The following is a 22,405-nucleotide window of genomic DNA, read 5'->3' on the forward strand; positions in this document are numbered from 1 at the left end:
TTTCATGTATTTTTATCACTTAAAAAAATTCAATTGATAAAGAGATTTTTTTTCAGAAAGAAGGAAGAAGTTATTTGAATTTTTTTGTATCGTTTTCTGTGCCAATTAAAGAAGAAAGTAAAGTCGATAAAAAAAATTGTATCAATTTAAAATTGCACATTAAAGGAAAAAATAAGCTTTTGTGCTTGGTAAAGTGAGAATGTACTATAGAAAGAGACTAAAGTTTTATGAGAGAAATGTAAAAGCTAGTATAAATACAGACATTTACTTTGAACTTTTGCAATTGTGACTCTCAACAATATACTATATCGTCATTTTTTTTTGTATCCATGTACACATATGCTAATAATACAAATACATAAAAATATCATAGCCTACGTGATTATAGAACAGAAGCAGGAAATTCAAGAGAGTTTCATTTTACATTTACTATCGATAATACGTCCAATATTGGTATTTAAATATAGAACTGTAGTACTACTGAGCACCTTGGGATTCTGTAAATTCTACGGAAAAGACAACAGACGGGAAAAACGAAAAGTTTACTTTTAATTAACTGTCATATAAATTGATCGAGTAATTTCCATTGTTTCTTGAGAGTTATTAAAAAGGGCTAATTCATACCAGTAAATTTTCACAACAATTTATAACTTTTCTTTGAATTTTAAATTTATAACTCGTTTAAAACTTTAAATTGGCTATTTTGTTGAAAAATCATTAGCACAAAAGACGACGAGAAAATAAAAAAAGATCTACTGACCAATTTTATCACTGAAGAAAAATTTATTTTCAAGAAAAAATGAAAATTTTTTTATTCCCTACAACCTAGTAGCAGGAAAAAAAAATTTCAATGAAGTTAAAAAAGCTTTAAATATAAAATCTTCGATATGAGTTTTCCCCATTAGAACAAAGCATGACGTTGCTTCTTTAGAGTTTCAATTTAAAAAAAAAAAAAAGGCATGAATTATTAAATACATATGACCTATAAAGTAAATTAAAATTATTGATTAAAATAATGAGTGTTATTTTAGTCAGTATATTAATAAGTAAACTAGTTAAGGCATGAAATCATGACTGCAAAAGTGGTGATAACAAATTAGAAGGTCATGGTTAGACAGATCATGCAAGGAATGGACGAGGGGTGGTGAAAGTTTAACAAGCAAGTTTGCGTGTATCCTTGAGGGAAGAAATGTATGAACAAATATGACGTAGAAGGTCCGTGAAGTTCTCCAAAGGTCAATAGAAACACATTTATATGTCGGTGCATATAGAGTAAGTTAGATTAGGGTTCTTCAAGACTGTGCATTTGTGATAATCCAGGGTCATTGTGGAATTCAATATATAGATAGGGATTGAAGGAATATGTATATAAAGGAAGAGAGATAGGAGGTCTATGTGTATTATGTATAGTACAAAAGCATTCATGCTGATGCATATTAAGCAGCTTACTGCAGTCAGCCTCATCAGACTCATCTGAGCAGTCTGGGTTATCGTCGCACATCCAAGCCAATGCCACGCATTCACCATTTCCCGATCGGCATGTGAACTGATCCACTGTGCAATTCTTGGCACCTATAAATGGTCAGAGTTATCGACGCTAATGAGCACCATCATGATTATTATTATGATGAATTATTATTATTGTTATCATCATTATGTTTATTATATGATAACAAATTTATTTAGATCATTAATAATTCATACAGTAAATATACCAACGTATCATGCTATGCTGTGATTAATTAATTAATGGATTCATGTGAAAGTTTCCACATATCAACTACATATCCAGTCAATTTACATGTTTAATTATATTTTTTACATACACTAGTTCTGAAAATATTTCGAGGGCCAGTAATTGATGCTGGTCGTTTTGAATCTCTCAATCAAAAATTTTAATTAGAGAAATATTCTCATGTTTTGTAATAAAAAAATATTATATACATTTTTAAATAATTTTTTTATTTTTATGAATTCAAATTCATGAGATACCTGAAAAATATAAAAATATTACGCCAAGTAATCCATACTAAAGGTCACGTTTTCATATTTTTTAAAACTTTTAACTCTCAATGATAGCTTTTTTTTGTTTTTTATTTATTCGAAATAAAAAAAAAAATCATAATCAAGAACTTTATCGTTACAGCAAAGTACTAGTCGGATTATTTAAAAAAATATAACAAATGAGAGAATCTAGTGAGTTAGATAATTTTTTTTAAAAAACATTCATAAATTTTTTTCACAATTATTTTGTTAATTTTTTTCAATTATTTTTATTCCGAGTGAACAAAACGATTATCTATGATACAATAAACTCTCTGGAATAAAATTTTAAACTTTTTTCATGGTAAATTTAATGTAATGTAAAAAATAACTCGCTATGATAATAGCATTGTAAAGTAACAATTAAAAGAAAAATAAATGTAGGAATTTTTTTTTTTCAAATCTCTAGATATTCGTTGAAGACAATTAGAGCAATCATTTTGATAAAAATAATTCATATTAAGAAAAAAAAAAAAGTAATGAATTTAATTAAATGAAAGCGCAGAAAAATGAGAAAACTTTTTCCTCAATCCATTAATTAACGTTAATAGTATTATTATTTTAATGGTTGTTTTATAATAATAATAATGATTATTATGAAATAAATGCCCTAGAAAGACAAGTAAGGTATATTTCTACAAAAAGATATTGGTCTGATGAATTTTTTAACACTATCGTCTATTCCGTAGTTTATTTTAGCAATCTTCTTGTCTCTTAGATACTCTCTCAGAACTTTTCCATATCTCCTGCACCTCCTTCTTAGCTGTTTCATTTCAACATTCATTTTTAACTTACTCTGACAATTCTTCTCGTCTTCTCCATTCTGACAATCATTTTGATGATCACAAACCCAAGATTTAGCTATACATTCTCCTGGACTACACTGGAATTCTGTCTCAGCACATGGTCTCAATCCTTATTAATTTATTTTTTAATTAATAATACATTCATTTTATCGAAATAATTATCAAAAAGTCATAAACTAATTATAGCTTGTATGATTAAATTATTAAATGTCATATGAAATATTTCTCGTAACTCGTGCGCCTAATGAATGAATTTAATTATATATATTAAATAAAATAAATTGACTTTTACAGTATTGTAAATAGATTCAGTAATTTTCATTGCATCATCATTGGCAAGTAATCAAACTGGCAATTAGAGTGGAACTCTGATCTCAATACATTTAAAATAAACACAACAACAAATAAACAGTGAATGAAATCAAATTAACATGAGGAAATATATTTATTAACTCATCGACTTAATCATCATTTACTTATTAATATGATTTGTATAAATAATTTTATAATTAGTCTATTACTTGATAAAACGATGAATTTTTTATGTCAAATAATTTATTTTATTACTATACAATTTAATTATCGTAGTTAAACTACTATTAAATAGTTATTGGGATGCAACAGAAGAGTAAGTAAGGATTCAGATTAAATTACTATCGATACCCTTTATATTAATTGCAAAGTTTTCGTCTCCATTTAATAGCATCTAAATTATGACGAAGCATCCAATCAAGTTTTAATTGAAATTGAATATTGATTGTCTTAAGAAAATTAACAAAAACATTAAGAACTTAATTATAATATTTTTTGTTGTTTAATCATTTGAATACTTCTTTCATATTGCTCTGTGAATTATAAAAGGAATCGAAACTCTGCTCGATGACCCGAGAATTCAATCAAGTAAGTAAATATGGTTTACGTATGTATTTTTGTATCAGCATAAAAATGAATTGTGCAATTTGTTATCAGTCGATGCCATCAATTCAATGCATTTCCTCATTATCTATAACAAATAGATATACGCATGCATACTCGTCAAATAGTTTTAGTTGTTAATAAAATTACGAAAGAAATATCAATACAATTTCCTTTTATTTTTATCTCTCTACCACTTTTATTCCTATTATTTATTCATAATATCGATGAAAATATTTTTATTGCCTGTTTAATCGATAATATAATTACTATAAAATAAATAACTAATTAAATTACCACGAGATAATGTGGATTGTAAATTTTTATTCAATATTTTCTTCATCATTATCAACATAGATTGTTGTTCATATGAGAAGAGTTCTTTATTGTTTACTGAGGTAAGAAATAAAGATTGAGAAATAAACAGTTTTAATTGTTTATAAAGATAGAAAAGTTTAATGGAAACATGAGTGAATAAATAAATAAACAATCATATAAATATCAAAGTGCATACTTAATGATTCCTCGCGGAAGTTATTGCTATAATAAAAATAAAAAAAAAATATTCGCGCATGTCTGTATTATATAGATATATGTATCGAGCTCATTGCTGCTGAATAAGCAAAACTATTTCCCTATCTTTGCTATGCTCTATGCTCTGCTACGTCAACTAAGGTATACTGTAGAAAAATATTCTCTCAAAAATATCAAGTTGAGAGAATTATTGTTGTTGTGCTATTGGATTTTTAACAAATATAAGACATTGAATTATACTAGAGTATATTTGAGTTTTAGTGCATATATAATTCAATTTATACACAATCTTTTCTTGTAAATGTCGTCTAAGATATACATGTTGTACTTGGGTGCTAGAGATCGCTCGATTGGCCCTTACTTGCTATCATTAACCCTGCCACTTCCTGCTCTCGTATTCCATGCAAATGCCTTGACGTGTACATTTGTCTTGATGTACATAATTTTTCAAAGTAAAAAACTGTCTCAGGATAATGTTTAAGAGCTTATAAATTTGCTCTAATTTTTTTATTGAAGTTTTCAAGAGCTGTTATGCATTTTAACCATTAAAAAAAAAACGTCACTTTTTCTTATAAATAAGAATTTTAATATATTATAAATAAAAGAAAATATTTTTTTTTTGTAAATACTCTATTATGTTAAGTATCTAAGTTGTAAAATTATAATAAATAATAAATAGTATGTGATATTTTATGAATTTTTTTCAATTGAAAATCTAGTGTCAAGAAAAATGGCTTCGATGTCTGAATTTTGTTCACGCCATTATTTCTACTGTCTCTGAACACTTTTGCAAGAGAAAAATTATGATGTAATTTTTCTCAAGTCTTTCATCTTTTTCTTCAAAGTAAAACTATGATAATAAATAGATTTTTTTTATACTTAAAATATTAATTTTGATTCATTTTAATTTAATATTTTTATAAGTAAAGAAGAAAAGGACATTATGAATTTTTTATTTTCTATCCTCAAGCTTTTGTTTTGATGTCAAGAATTCATTGATTATCTCAAAGCAATTTTTTTCTTTTAAAATAACATTTACAATTCGTAATTAAAAATTTTACAATCTATATATTTGAAAATGTGAAAAAAGCGTGTAGCATTAATAAATAAATGTCGACAAACGTGTTGAAGTTTAATTCAAACTTTGAAATTCACAGAAGAGTTGATTTATATTATTTAAATAAATAAAAGCAAAAAATTTATGTGGAATTAGAGTGGAATAAATTTGATGAAAAAACGTATATGTAGCGGTAGAGGTAAAAAAATAGTCAAAAGGAAAATGCACTGTCTGTAAAAAAATGATAAAATAAAATATTTATCTTGGAACTTACGGCAGACAGTAGAGTCTTCATCAGATCCATCAGAGCAGTCAGACTCGTTGTCACAGTGCCAATGTCCAGGTATGCACTTTCCGTTTTTGCACTTGAATTCCGTATCCTTGCAAGATTCAGCTGGAAATTCATGATCATAATGATCAATACTATGCCCAATTGTCGCAATACACAATATAAAATAGCACAAATTTAACATCAAAAAAATATCGAGTTTATTTCGTGACATTTTTCTGAAGTAAAATGACTTAAATAAATAATAATAATTTATTTAATAAAAAAAAAAAATGATAATATTTCAATCGAAACATAAATATTCTACTAGACTTCTACATGAATTCAACGGTAGTTTTTCGGAAGAATAAAACGCGAAGAAAATCTCCGTGGTACAGGATTGAGAGCTTTAAAGTCGAAAGGACGATTGAATTGAATGTGCGGATCGTTGCCCGATGAAAGTCGCGAAAGCTGTAAGTCGTAGTCGCGCGTTCGTCTGGCTTATATATAGCCTTCGAAGGCAACATATAGGATGGTGTCGAGGCTGCTGAGAAGTTGAAGAGCCAGATCAAACGCTCTATTATCACGCGCACAAGCCTCCACATTCTCGCAAGGATCATTCGTGTTTCTTCAGCTTTTGATCCTTAGTCTTTTAGGGTAGTAAGTGCCTTTGGTCGAGTATCAAACTTTCCGAAGCATTTTCACCATACTATTGAACACTTGATGCGGTCGAATACCTTCTTACCAATACACTTTTGTCATCCTATTTCTCTTGACAGTGACACAAAAATTCGATTATCGAAAATGCTAAAGCAACTTTTTTTTTATTATTCAAATCATGGATAAAAAACTTTGAAGGATTTTTTTGTAGTAATACATGTCAAAGTATAGTCATGATGTTGAAAAATCAATAAACTACAGGTTTGTATTTACACTAATATTAATCATAAATTGGTTTGATATAATTGCTGAGAGGTTGAAATATTTATTGAGATAGCTATAATAAAATTCTAATCGACCTCACGTCATTGCATATTATTTTCATCGAGATTTAAATCAGTGGTGGTTGAGGAAATGATGAAATATTTGAAAATTTTTCATTAATCCTCTAGAATTTTTCCCCATCATTTATTCTTGAATTATTAATAATAACAACCCAAGGTATTTCAAAAGTTGAGAAAATATTATTTAGGATTAAACTGGAATAATAAAAATTACTGAGAACAAATTTAATATCATTAATTTTTTTTCCAATAATACAAGGTGTTTGTACGTGTATTACAATAAGTCAAAGAAACGAGGCCAAGACAACCCCCTGAGAATTATATCGATTCATACAGAAATCAATTATTAAACTTTTTTATCATAGAAAAAAAAATGGAATTATTTTTGCATTATGTTGAAATGCTAAGAAGTTTTAATACAATCGAATAAATTGAAAAATTCATTTTTTTAACAAAAAGTTTATTATTAAATTGAACTGAGAAGATTATCCTTTTACTTGTGAACTGATTATTTAATAAATAAAAATATTAAATATAAACGTAGAAAATAAACTATTAAAAGTTTTAACTGAAACATATGTGTATATAATAGTAATCAATCAGAGGAACATTTTGATTGTATAACAGCAAATCACTAGGGAAATTTATTAGTAACTTTTTTTTTAACAATGTTTTTTATTTATTTTAATATTTATTTTGAAAGCAGCAGAATGTCCAATCAACTCAAGGATTCAACAGATAGACGATGAGACAATGAAATTAGAACGAAAATTCATTAATTGCTTCTATAAAAGAGTGCTATAGCGAGTGTTCATTTAATCAATTCATTTTGTATAATTTTTATCATTTTATTCCAAGATAAATGAATAAAATATATTGCTTTTACATGAGATACATGAATATCATATAAATTAAGTTAATCTTATTCTATTTTTCGTGTTTTATTACTGAAAAGGAGTCAGAGGAAATGCGAAAAGGTAATGAGGAACGTTTATCATTATTCATGGATATTAATGTCCAAGAAGAGGTTAATATTACGAGATAAGATTATATTAAGGTTTTAATACTTAAACTTTTCCTATTTCCTTTGGCAATATGCTCTTATATTTAATACTCTGAATAAATGATAAAATCAATGTCTCTAGGAAGCAAAGTTGAAACATCGACCACGTCATACACAAAGTGAAGCTTTTGTTAATTTCATATAAATACTTTCTCAGATGCCTAAATAAAATTGCAGATACTTTAAATTCTTCACTCGACATTTTGCAACTTTTAGCAACGTTCAGGATTGACTATCCAATAAAATATGTCATTTATTTGAAGATTGCATTATTATAGATTAATATGCAGAAAAACAAATAAATTATTTTTAATTAGCAAAAAGGATTAAGTAAATAATCGAATGAATTTAATTTGTATGAAAATAAAAACCATATTAATAAAGAAATTCATTTAATTAAAATGGTAGAAAAGCGAATTAAAAAATTATTTTCTGGTCACAGTAAAAGGTATTGTTTTTTTTAGGAAAAATAATTTTTTATTTATTTTTATTAAATTGTGTGTAAATTCAATTTCGTAATTTCAAATGGAAGAATTGTAGGTCACTTTTATCTGACACACGTATGCCTTAAGGGCTAATCTCGGTCCTTTTGTAAAACATTTCTTTCATTTTGATTCTCAACAATGAAATAAAAAAATTTGTATTTAAAAAAAATAACATTTGAAAATTTAATTAAATTAAAAATATTAAAAAGAGTAATTATTTTTATCATTCATGTGCAGCTGGTGAAGAGAACAAAGCGACATTGTAGGGAAAAATAATAGAAGTGAAGAATTAAAGTATATTTAAGTCAATTCATTCGAATACAGTCGAGAGAATTTTACTCTTATGTATTCTCTCTACTAAGTACACTAAGTACTATCTGAATTTAAAAAAAAAAATTAAACTTTTATTTTTTATGTTATTGTTCACCAAGTGCTGTTACTCGACTGTTTTAAATTTTTCCCCTTTCTATTATTTTTGTTTTCATTTTACAAATTGTCCCCTTTTCAGATATTAAAAGTTAAATCTAATTAAATTTCACAATCAACTCAATTATTGTTACTTGAGGGAAAAATTCTGGTGTATCAAATGCATCCATTTTAATGAATACATCCTACAAATACAACTTCAATAATAATTATTTTCAACCATTTTTCATAGTAAATTTTTTCTGAATTAAAAAAAAAAATCCATTTCAACAAATAAATTTTCTCTATTCAGGCAATTTTTTCTATACACACATTCAGCATTTCAATTAAGTTGAACATATAAATAAGTTTTTAATTTATATAGCCGAGTCTATTCAATAAAAACTTGATTATATGCACTCACTATCTGAAGTAGGATGTATTTATCTAATATATTACTGAACAAGTGCATAAAAAATTTGTTATCATAAACATTGTAATATTTTGTTGATTTAATCAATCCAAACAATAAAATGCGTTTGAAATAATCATTTTTATATGATATTATTATCTAACTTATATTTAGTTTGTACATTGATCGATCAATTATAATTTTCTACGCATTGATAGATGATAATAAGATGTATGATATTGCATCATTATATTAATCTACAATTATCGGAGATCACAAGTCGGGGTCGATGGTTTTTTGGGTGCAAGGTCACTTGGAGTGTAGTTAGAAATAAATGCAAACATGTGCAACAACGTAATATTGAGGATCAAGACATATATCGATGCTTGAAAGGCATTTGGTTTTTTTTTTTGTTTTGATTGTCACTCCATTTGTATAGTACTCAATAGCGAACACACGAGCAAATGAATACCGAATAAGTATACTGGTGTGGTGCTTAAATGGCAATTCTGGTCTGCTTTCCATTTAAAATGCTTTGGGATTCGTACTCAATGATTTATGGAGAAAATACGACAAAAACCTGTCTCGAACCATTGCCTATAAATGTCTAAATTATTTACCGATAGTTTTATCAATCGACAGAGGAAAAAATTGTACGAGGATTTTTTTTTTTTTTTTGAAAAATTTAATTAATACATATAAAATCTTTGATTTAAAAAAACCAAAGGTTTGATTACATTTTTTTAATAAAATAGAACTTTAAATTGAATAAATGTTTTTTATTCGTTAAAAGCAGCTCTACTAGTTTATTAACAGAGTAGAGTAGACGAATGAAAAAGTCAATTAGCTGATTTTTATAAAAATTTTATATATCAGATAAAAATGTAATTTTTTCTTTCAAAAAATTGAAACTATTAATTTGAAGGATAATTTTTTTGGCAAAAAAGAATAGGGTTTCAATTACGCCAGTGTTTTATTAAAAAATATATATATATATATATATAGTGATGTACTATTACTTCTGATAAAAAAAAAAAGTTGATTAAAAGATTCTTTTTTTAATCAAAAAGTAATAATCTACTTTTAAGGAAGAAAAATTAATTTTGCTTACTGAAAAGTATTTTCTAATTTACCCTACTTAAATATTATAAATTTTTCTAATAATTAAAAAAATACCCGATAAATGAAAAGTTTTTGCTTAATCGAATCAAATAATTTAATGATCGCAAATAGAAATAGACCAATCAATTTTCCGATAAATTTAATCCAATTAAATATACATTAATGGTTAAAAATAAATTTAATCCCAAAAACTATTAATCAATGAAAAAAAAATCACTATCATTTTATTAAATCCATTGATTAATCGTCAATTCAGAGAATTTTAAATAAAAACCTTCTATTTATTCAGAAAAAAAATGTCAACTGCCAAAAAAGGATTACATAACTGGATTACAACATTTACGGAAGTAAAATTCTCGACTAAATGAATGCAATTATGATCGATTCTCAATTTGCTCTTATTGCCGGAAGTTACAAGAGTAAACCAACAACTATCAACTGATTATAAAATAAAACTCGTTTATAGGAAATATCTGGTATTGATGTGGAGTAAAGTAGAGTGGACGTGCATGATGGATAACATTATTTTATTTACACTATCCTCAATAGGTTGATCTCGGCTGTTCAATGCATATTATACTTCCGGATGTGTCTTGAACATGATGATGAGTGATTTGGGTTCGCCATCGAGGAGATACTCGAGCCCAGAATTCGATGGATAATCGAACTATCAAGCAGGATAATGGAGCTTGGGCTACTCGATTCTCAGGCTGTGTTGTATTTCTGGGGTCTCATGCTATGCATTCAAGTCAACATGCGTGCTCCCTGTTGTGGCTTTCACCGTAATTATATGGTAGGTATCGAGACGTTAAAGCGACTGCGCACCGATACTACCGGACAAGTCTGACGCAACATTGCATAGCAGGCCTTGCACTATGAATTACAATGGTATTTATCCTCCACCACCCATACCCAATCGGCGAGGGTTTTATCTACTAAGTAGCTAAGTGACGGGTGACATAGGATAGACGAGAAGGTGTCTATGAGTGGCGCCAACGTTCAACGAATAATGATGGAAAAGGTGGAGAAGGGGCCAACGAGGGAAGAAGGGCGTGGTGTGAGTGACCGACTACTTTATCTGATGCAAGATCTCTGGGAGGCTGCGCGATGCACTTCGATGAAGGCTTTACATAAAGAGAAAAAGTTCTGCTGCTGTTGCTAAAAAAAAAAGTTGCTAAAGGACGTGATCTCTTCGGCCTTTTCATCGCATAATCATTCCAACGATCGTTCATTTTATATCATGCTTTTAAAAATCTATAATTTAACCATTTATCCTACATCAAGAAAAATCTGAGTCCAGGATACAAAAAGGATTTTATTCTTTTTTCGTAATTGAAAACTAAAGCTGTGAGAAGGATATTTTATAAATGAAAAATAAAATCACTGGAGCAATGCAAAAATTACAGTATTTTCTGTTTAAGTTGAAAAGCAAAGCTGGAATTTTTTACAACATGCTTTGTAATTTTTTACTTTGCTCTAGTTAATTTTTGTTTTTCATTTGTTGTTTTTTTTCAATGATTCTTTTTTTTTTTAATTTTTGTTTACAAATTACATTCTAAAATCCATGTATTGTGTTACTTGGAATATTCTATGGAAGATCTAAGTCTGCATTTTAATATGCAAATGAGAAATAAAAAAACATAGATTTTCTATAAAAGTAATTTAAAATTATTGCCTTGGTGAGTAACACTAGGCTAGAAATAGTTAAATTGAAGATTGGTTTTCAAACTTGAAATATGACAATTTTTCTCGTTATCATTGTCAGACTCAAATTATATATTCATAGTGATAACAAAAGAAATATTTTCCACAGAAAATAAAGAAATAGTGGATTGAGAGACAATAACTTTATGCAATACCATTCATTATAAAAGTTGACAGAGACTTATTCTATAAATCTCAAATTATAACTTATTTTCATGTACATATATATTTCCATACATTTGACACATAATCAGTTTCAAGTTCAAAACTCAAAAAACAAAATACCATTTCATTCCTTATATTGAAAACTACATAATAAATTCAAAACTTTTTGAATAAAAAAAGAAACTTTGACAAATTTAGGTTTATTTTAGATGTTATTGTACATGAAATTGCAATTTTATGATTGTCAATTCTAGCAGCAATACAAATGAACGAGACATTTAAAATAAAATTTTTAATTCACTGCCAGCAGCAAGTTTCATAAAATTATTTTAGTAGAAATAATGTAATTTATCGTTCAACCAAGTCGTGGGTAGGTGTGACCGTCGACACCACATGAATAATTTTCTGATTTAAAAGAAATTGTCTGGAAAATTTTCAATGTATTTTATATTTAAACATTCTTTAAATACCAACGAAAATGACTGACTAAATTTCCCAAAAAATATATACATATATCAAAGTGACCTCAATGATTCCTTTCTTTTCGATTTTCTCCCACATAAAAATCCTACAACCTGGTAACTTTAGCCTTTCAATGTAACTTTAGAATCTTGACCAGACTAAAATTATCATTCCCTCAACATCAAGGAATATTCATATATATATTATTTACATGCTTTTTCCTATTTCCACTCATGTGTATTTACATAAATTGATTATTGAAGTCCATTTCAATGTTAATACTTCAACTTCTTGACTTTTTAAAATCATTTTCACACAATAAAAATTCTATATGAAGGAGGCGAAAAAAATAATTGAAAAATAAATGTACCAGTTCAAGTGTACTAGTTGAAACTATGCAATTTTCAACATAACTGATTTCATTACAGAAAGCTCCCTCATGTAAATGAAAACGATTACTAGATTACAAGGAGAAATTCTATATTTAGTTGTATTGACTACACTTGTGTATTGGAAATTTTATTACAAACGCACAACAAATAGAACTACTAACTCCTACATATAATTTCCAATAAAATGTAATTCTAGAAATTCTCTTGAAAAATTAAAAATATTCCAATACCGTACTTTAGTCAAATATAACCAGGAATAAAATTAATCACCATCCAAGGAAAGTTTTCAATCTATTAGAAAATTTTGTCATACCCATCAATCATCACAGAAGATACATTTTTATTAGATGCATACCAAAAAATTTCAAAATCAGATCTTCCATATTCATTGATATACTTCCAATTTAATTAACTTGATGCATATTCGTTACAGTAATAATAATAAAAAAAAATGGAATCTTTTTTTAAAAGAACCTTTTATGTTGATAATTAAATCAATTTTTTAGCTTAATTTAATATGGTTTCATTAAAATCATTTTTAAAACTTCCATTTTAATGTATCACGTGACATTAGAGTAGACTAAAAAAAGATGAAATCCTTTGAGGCAAACTGTGATGAAGGTTTTTTGAGAAAGAAATGACCCTTTTCATCCGTCTTTGATTGGTGCTTACAATAAGTCCTCAAAATGGTCTAGAAACGCTATTTTTCAATAGCAGTATGATATAGAAGAGTCGTAAATGATTGGTTCTCAAGACTCTGTTTGCTTTAAAAGCACACTATTTATTCTCCTCTTCTCACTTCAATCATTAAACATCGAAAAGACTTTTTTATTAGATAATAGCTAAACGAAAATCGTTTGGAATGTATTCAATTCATCGTCAACTCCGAAAGGGAGGGGTAGTTGCATCAGGATCTTTAGAATTCCAAGAATTAATTGGTCTTGTATTCTTGTCGAATGGGTCGACAAAAGTAAGATGTTAGATCTCCGATTTTTGTTGTTAGATAATTTGATGATGAGATGGAAACTATTAACTAGGTTTCTACAGTGAGTAGGTATTAGCTCTTGATAAAGACTTTCAACTTTTATTTGACATTTTACGATCATTTAATTTACTTCTTGCTTTTTTCTGAACTTAAGTTTCAAAGAATGGCGGAAAAGAGTATAAAAGAAGATAAAAATAATGACGATTGATGTAAAAATACTGTAAGTAGCTTCTCATGTAATAGGATCAAAATATTTTATATAAATGTAAGCATCTTTCTTGTCCAACTATTATGATAACAAGACAGATATAGAAATGCGTCCGTTGTTTTTATAATAGTATTAAAGATTACAAATTAAATAAGTCTTATCTTTCAAAAGTTAATCACTTTAAGGGATTTCTCAGATTATTTTAATAAATTCCTTACACTCTACCTAAAAATTGAGATTTAAATAATCTCTATTTTCATCTTTACTACTTAAGTCACTCAAACGCTTTACATTTTAACATAATTCCACGTCGGTTCTTATGGAGATGACTTGGAGGAAAATTATTGCAATATGCCATTAGATAGATATATCTTTATTAATTGAGAATAAAAATATTCAACCAAGTGTGGGAACTGTCATTTATTTTTCTCTTATTATTTTCACATTTTGTTAATTCAAAATTAATTAAAATCTTATCTTAGATTTATTCTTTAAAGAGATGGGAAACAAATGTCCCATAGTTCTAGTAAAAGGGGAATCTTATATTTTTCCTGAGCAGTAAATAAATATAGTAAATCAATGATGGTCAATAAATTATTAAAAAAAGTATAAATAAAACAGTAATTTAGTCTGTCATACACGTCTATTAACTACCAATCAATAATAAAATACTGGAAGGAATTCATTCAAAAGTAAACGTTATATTGTTGATATCCTATTTTTATTAGAGATTTATGAGAAAAAAAATTGATTATTGTGAAGAATATAGTCAATTAAATATTTTATCATGTAGTAATATTTATAACTCAATTGAGTTTTAATATTTCATCAACAATTACCGTAAAATATTTGTTTATTGAATATTTAACAGATAAATTTTTCATTACGATGATGAATTATAAAGAGTTTGAAATGCGTCAAAGTTAATATGATTTCTTCCTGAACTCATAGGATTTTTTGCTACAAAATAAAAGTGAGAAATGAGTGAAAAGTCATGAACTGAAATGGATGAAATTTAATAAATGTAATTCAATATTAAAGTTGTAAAAAAATAAATAGAGGGAAATTTTTTTAAAGAGCATAATGTTGAAAAAAAAACTGTTCTATTAAATGCATAAAGAAAATTTATAAAATAATATTCCAATGAAAATAATAGAACTTGAGAATATGCCACTGCGTTTTGGAGTAAAAAATTATAAAATTTGATCGAATAGAAGGATAATTGAATGCATAGTATTGATTTAATAAAATATTTAAAAATAAAAAATGAAAATAAAAGAAACCATTTGAAAAAAATTAAACTGAAACTTCTCTAAAAGGTCGATTTGGGTTAAGTAAAGCATGAATAAGCGAAAGCTTATACTCGTTTATTCAAGTGCGCGACTTATTACACTTCTCGACAAATTAAATATTCCTGTGGGTCATCAACATGTACATATACATATAGAATTAAGAAAAAAAAAGCTCCTACAAATGATCATTCATAAAAAAGATCATATAAATAGAACGTGAGAAAAACAAAAGGACAAGTTGAATATCTCTTACTATTTTTGCATGAAGTTGATGCATGTGAAAAAAGCTCGAAGAAACACCCTCTTGTTTATACGAAAAAAAAAAAATAATTTAAAAACCAAAAGAAGATATTTTATTGTCGGCATGTGTTATATAACAGGTGTTGAATGCATAATATAAAAAGACAATTTGAACTTACGTTTGCATATGCTTGGACTCTCATCAGAATTATCTTTGCAGTCGTCTGCTCCATCACAAACCCATGGCATAGGTAAGCAATTACCATTTTTGCATTGGAATTGCCTCAAGGGACAAACTTTTTGAGCTGAAAATAAATAGCAGATTTATAAAAACGATTCTATATCCATATTTTTATACTCATTTTATTATTTTATAGTAAATTGACAATGGTCTGCTGAATAATAATGCTTTTTATATTCAAACTTTCAAACTCGAGTCTCAACAGTTTCAAAAACGTTTTCTATTCCAACGTAGGTTCTTGTAAAACTTTTTGTAAATATTACGTCAGAATTCAATCAGTGTCTGTTAATTAAAAAAAATAAATGAAACAAAAAAAATTGACGTATTCTTTTTTTTTTTTGTTACAAATTGATCAACAATAGTATAAATAGCGTGTTATTTATTTTTATGATTGAATTTTTTAATAAATCGAAAGCTAAAGATAATTAAAGATATATATTATTTTTTAAAACAAAGTTTAAAAAAAAAATCCCATTATTACAATTTACAGTTCCCTAGAATTTGGGTGATATTTTTTGAATTTTTCAGGCTGAGTGCATTTATTGGTTTGTTAACCCTAGATGTTTTCAAGCGAGTAATTAATATATTCAATATTGATGTGAAAACGGGATTAAAATTATAAAATAAATTGTAAAAAGCTAATATTGCTAATTGATTCAGTTATTATACAGTGAATTGTTAATTTATTTTATAAATGTATTATTGATAAATTTAATTTCATCCGTTAATAAATTTCATTTTATTACAAATAATTATTTTTATTTATATAAAATAATAAACGGACTAAAAAAAATTTCAATATTCAGTAATATTTCTTCAGTTTATTTGGAGTAATTAAAATAATTCCTTTCCACTTTATTTCCAACGAATCCTGAAGTAAAGTAGCCAGAAAGCAGAAATGCAAAGAAATTACAATTATTAGAGAGAATCATGAACTAAAATTACACAAATTATTTTCTATCTCTTAAAGGAAAATATTTTAATAAGAAAAAAATATTTATCCAACATAAATTTATTCTTGATAAACCGAAATAATTATCTCACTTCTGTTGAACGATGTGTCAATATAAGAAAAATATTATTTTAATCAAATTATTCAATGTCAAGAATATGTTTGCCTACTAAATACTCGTAAAAAATAAAACTCTATCACATATCGTCATTTTTTATTAAGTAAATTTGCTATGGAATTTACTTGTCTACTTGAATTCAATCCTAATTGTCTATGGAGTTGTTCATTGCCATGTGATCATACTGGTTTAGGAATTTTATTTAATATCAACTTAGAAGGGGCAAAAAAATATCATCACATCATTTTTCATCACATGTGTATAATAATTTTTCCATGCATCAAATGTCAAAGTTCATAAAATATTTAATAAATAATTTTGCAGAACTATTTGCACTCTATTCATCATAGAGTATGAAATATTTAATATTGCAAGGTAGAATAAATAAAAATTATCAATCATTTATCATCAGCAATTTTGAATGAAAAAGGAATAGAAAGTAGTGCAAAAGGCGGTGCTTTTATCGTTCGTGCTCAAGTGCATTGATAGAGATTAATAATAACTTTGAAAAGGACTTTTAATGATATCGAATTCTTTGTTGCCGACGACAAAGATGTAAAGAAATACTCGAAAGTCAAGAGTTATCGATCCGATAAATGCAACTGTGCAAAATACTTAGTGTCGCCATCTATCTAGTGCAAATAAGTTTCTTTGCAAAGAGGTATTCCCTCGTGTGTGCTTTTCTCATGGTCTTCTGCGTCAATACACGCATGAATATATACAGTTTACTGTAAAGACATACCATATTAAAGCACGAGTTTGTTTCTGTTTTGTTTACCTACTTAATTCATATGACTGATGTGTCACACTCCAATTAAACTTCCTACGTCGTATGAAAATAGATTTGTTGTGATAGAAATATCGAATACACAATTATTAGTTACTCACATAGCATAACAATGTTATTGCAAGAAGATGATAGTAAATAAAAATGTTGAAAATTTGATAATTGATTTAACAATATAGGAACCGATAACCAATTTTTTTAATTGTCGCGTGTATTTATTAGTGCATAAAATTCCATTTGAAATAACAATTTATTTAATAATAATATTTTATTATTGAAACTTCAAACATATTTTTGATAATTTATATTGATTTTTAATATTGTTTATTTTTCTAGTAATTATATTATAATATCAATTTAACAAGAGAAATTCATTTACAATAAGTATCAAATAAAATGTATCCCATGATCAATTAGAGAACAAAACTCGTGAAATAATTATTCATTTAAACCTTTTAAAGCTCCAATGACCACTGGTTTGTACAATTTACTAATTCGCAATAATGTCATTATTTTTAATTACATTTTTTCGAGTTAATTAATAAGAAAAAAATTTTTTTATCTCTTAAATAAATGAATGAATGATTGAATGAGTGAAAGATGTTGTTTTTAATTAACAATTCGATGATAATTATTCTAAAAGTTATTGGACTCACGTATTAATAAATTACGAATTTTCTTAGGTTCTTTGACTAATTAGAATTTTCGATTGTTGGAATTATAAAGTATAATGAACCCCCCGTGAGGAGTTGCCCAGACTAACTACTGCAATACGATTCCCTGTCCCTCGTAGTTTGTCCCTGAGTGTGAATTTATTCGAGCACTTTTTTTTAAGCAAGAAAAATATGATAAATCCATTAAATTAACACGTTCCAAGCTCCCTCGAAAAAAAAAGATTTACAAGTATAAATTACTTACTTATTGAGATCTATAAATATTTATTAAAAACAAAAAATATTTATTTTTATCAACTTGTATTTAATTAATCTAAATAAAATTTGAAACTGACATAAAAGTATAATACGTAAGTGAATGAGGAAATGTGTATAATGACAAACAGAACTTGTTATTTATTCAACAATTCGTTGAATTTATTTAGTTCTTAACAATGCTTTGATAGCTCGATTTTTTGGACTTGAAAACAGGACATGCATGATTATAAATGAAAAATAAATGGTTTGGGGATAATGAGTGTATTGTAAACGAAACAATAACGAGACAGTTTTCGGTTTTCTATTTTCTAGAGCATATTCAGGAAATTCACCACAAAAGTTGCCACCCGTCGAACTCGTCGTTTTGTTTACATTAAAAATTCTATGGAGAGTAGCTATTGTTGTGAATATTTATGCAAAACTTTTGAGTGATGGCCGTTCAAATATCATTTTTGTTATTTTTTTTTTAAATTGAATATATATATAAATATTTAATCAAAACCTTGGCATCACAACGTTAACATAGTCGTTGGTGAACATAAATATTGCATTACCAAGAATTATAAGTAAAGCTGATATTAATGGAAAAATCAACTATAGAATTCTCTCTATCATACTCGGGAATAATTTAAATATTAAACGAGAAGTTATTTTTTAATTTAAGTCAATATTAAATAGCTAGAATATTCCAATGGTTTTCCAATTTATCAACTTTTATGATCGATAATTTTTTTTAATTACACTCTGATTACGTTTAATAATTAAATGAAGCTGATTAATTATTTATTGAATGAATAACAGATAATTGATTCTTGATATTGAAACAAATATTTCTTTTTATTTTTATTTCATTCCTGAAAGATGTTGATCAAGTTATTAATTGTTTGACGTTTATCAATTTACGATACAAAGAAATAGAGTTTATGATAAAAATTAATTGGAGGAAGGAAATAAAAGATAAAATGTTACTTTTTTTTTTATTTGTTAGTACTAACCAGTGAAATAGAAGAAAATCGCTAACTTTTATCAACAACATTTATTGTATTATCTACTTTTTATAAGATTACGAACGTGCCAAATCATAATAAAGCTTTTGATAATAATTTTTTTTTTTTTCATAAAAAAAAGCCATCTGTGAAATTAAAGTTTTTAGAGAGAGAAAATTTAAGTAATCAGATTCCCTTGTAATTATCTCATCAATTGTCTTATTATCGAGATTCTCAGGGTTTTTTGTTTCAACAAGGAATAATAAAAGTGTCTCTGTTTCAAGTGTGAACACTGAAAAAATGATTAGATTTCAAATTCATTATTTTTCAATAGCAAGTCTCTAATGACAACTTCTTTTTTTTTAATAAAAAACGTTTCACTTGTTATAGGATTTAATAGACAAGAAAATTCAATTTGAGAATGAAACAGCTTTAATGAAGACTCCTGTCCGAGTATCGATATTTTCACTAACGATTATCGACATTTCCTATTTTTCAGTTTTTACCTTTCATTCTTTGTTAATTTTATTTACCTCTTTTTCTATCAACACAGGAGGTGTGTTCTAGATTTGTATTGTTTTATTATTTTTTTAAAATATATTTTCGATATATAAAGTTCTCTTTTTACATATAGCACTACTTTTTTTTTACATTCTTCTTTGGTATAACTGACAAATATCTCTGCTACTCTTTTTCACTTTTCCCACTAACTCAACTCGTTCAAAAACGAAAGAGTTTACACAAATTATCACTAATTAGTTTCCCTCTTCAGACGAACTGAACATTTTAATTACACTAATACTTTAACTCGTCAAATTTCTTCTCCATACACTAGTTACTTTAGAATGTAAATCAAGCCATAAAAATTTTAATTTCACGCAGATACTTTTTTGGTAAACACCTTACATAATATACAAGCTTGAAAGCATGCTATAAAAGTATAAACTCTATTTTTACCCCAAAAGAAGCATGATTTTTTTCGTGATAGATAGACTTTCGTTTATCCCCTACTCAATTTTTTTATCTCATCCATTTTCCTATACTTTTTTATCTAGACTTTCATCATAAAAAAAAGGTATTAACTTCATCTCTTTTTTCCCTTACGCTTGAATAGATAGATTAATACTTAGTCAGTGGGTACATGCGCGTACGAGAAACAAAACATCAACGTAATATGAGTGACAAAGGTACATATAATTAATATTTACATATTACATTTTATCTTCTTAATTATATCACGACTTAATACGTATTAAATCATCAGCTGTTGTTATTCAAAACTCGTGACAGATGTATAAGCAAAATAAAATTGAATTGCTTTGTCATAGTTTGATGGAAATACTTGAGTAAATTATAAAAGTATATAAAAATTCAAATAAAAGCTGAGAAAATTCTTTGAAAATCAACACCAATCTATCGTCATATTGTATGAGGGAGGAAGTGTGTACGAAACACATTGGATTGTCGCCCTTGTATTCACGACAATGATCCCTGAGAGAATAGAAGAAAACGAGGGCGAGACATTGGCCAATCCTAGGGATGTTTCTATTCAAACAACATCCTTAAATTTTTTTTCAAGTGTTATATACTCATGTAAAATGAGAAACGTACTTGGTGAAATCAGCAAAACAGTGCATTTTTTGAATTACTTTTTGGAATGGCATTTTCTTCCTGTAATCCTCGACAGGAATAATAATTTTTTTTACGATCTATAAAATAATATTACTCCAAAGTAAACAATACCATTAACGAAAGTGCACCCTAATAATTATTTCTCTCATAAAAAACAATTTTATTTTTATCATAAAAACATCGATGATTTCCAATTTAATATTATACTCATCAAAGTTGTTTAATTATTAATAATAAATTATTTTTATTTGATAAAAATACATTTTGGCAAACTCATGAAGGCTACCTCGAGACTATAATAAGCCCCAAGATGTTTTGATATAATTTTGTTTATAAACAACAACTCTATTTAAGTTGTTATCATATTATCTTATCATCTAATTCCAGCGAGGTATCTAATTCTGCTTCATTCATCAAACTTCTAATTGGAGGTATTTCTCTCATGAAGAATGTTGTTTTATTAAAGGTTAAAATTAAGAATAGTCGAGGGGTTAAAATAAGATTGACCTTAAGTTACGATTTAAATAACTAAAATAAAAATTTATTTATTTATTTACAAAATAAAAGTAATTATATTTAAATACCGTATTGAGTATTGATGGTATTTAATTTAGAATGCAAACAAACGATGAATTAAAAAATGTAATCAAATGAAACACATGTAATTTAATTCCTCGTGTGTGAGACAGGTTTAAGTAAATGTACTTACGATCAGTTGAGATTCCATCACTTGCTCCTGATGTATGGATAAGTGTAAAAATTACAATGAATGATGATAATAAAGTCAGCAAAAGCCGACTCGATGGGTCTTTAAACTCCATCACCACCCCTTCACTGTCTTTACACCTCCAGTTTCACTGTTTGTTTTATTTTTTCACTGAAAAACAGTATTATGTGAATAATTTAAAAGCTTAAAATACTAAGAATCAAAGGTGTTGAATGAAACGACAATTGTTGACAATAAACAACGTTACTGTGAATGAAAAAAGAGTTAAATAAAACCGGGAGGTTGTGAGGGCGTTTTGAGGAATTGTGCACGATAGCATAGACCCGGTTTGAGTGCACAATTACTCTCCGAACGTTACTCTCTCCCGGGCGAGACAGAAGTCACTGATTCTGATTCTGACGCACCGACATCGCGCCACCTGCGCGCGCATATCTCGCTCCTTTTCTAATATGGCGACGTCCTGCTCAT

General features: G+C 27.1%; 1 protein-coding gene across 5 annotated transcripts in view; it reads right to left on the bottom strand.

Annotated features, from left to right (window-relative positions):
- The window catches only part of LOC118074143 (very low-density lipoprotein receptor), a 30,388-nt gene extending 8,062 nt beyond the window's left edge, over positions 1 to 22,326 (bottom strand). For 3 of the 5 annotated variants that reach the window (XM_035095111.1, XM_035095110.1, XM_035095108.1), the window contains exons 1-4: positions 21,920 to 22,326; positions 15,742 to 15,867; positions 5,630 to 5,749; positions 1,450 to 1,572 (exon numbers count right to left, since the gene is read on the bottom strand). In XM_035095111.1, coding sequence (XP_034951002.1) covers positions 1,450 to 1,572; positions 5,630 to 5,749; positions 15,742 to 15,867; positions 21,920 to 22,031 — 481 coding nt within the window. In that variant the 5' untranslated portion in view covers positions 22,032 to 22,326. Of the gene's footprint in view, positions 1 to 1,449; positions 1,573 to 2,838; positions 2,959 to 5,629; positions 5,750 to 15,741; positions 15,868 to 21,919 lie in introns of all 5 variants that reach the window. The other 2 variants (XM_035095109.1, XM_035095112.1) reach the window with 2 other exon arrangements.
- Positions 22,327 to 22,405: the final 79 nt, after the last annotated feature.

The sequence above is a fragment of the Chelonus insularis genome, unplaced genomic scaffold (genome assembly GCF_013357705.1).
Source record: "Chelonus insularis isolate UGA/USDA-ARS -01 unplaced genomic scaffold, ASM1335770v1 contig_131_pilon, whole genome shotgun sequence".
NCBI classification, from domain to species: domain Eukaryota; kingdom Metazoa; phylum Arthropoda; class Insecta; order Hymenoptera; family Braconidae; genus Chelonus; species Chelonus insularis.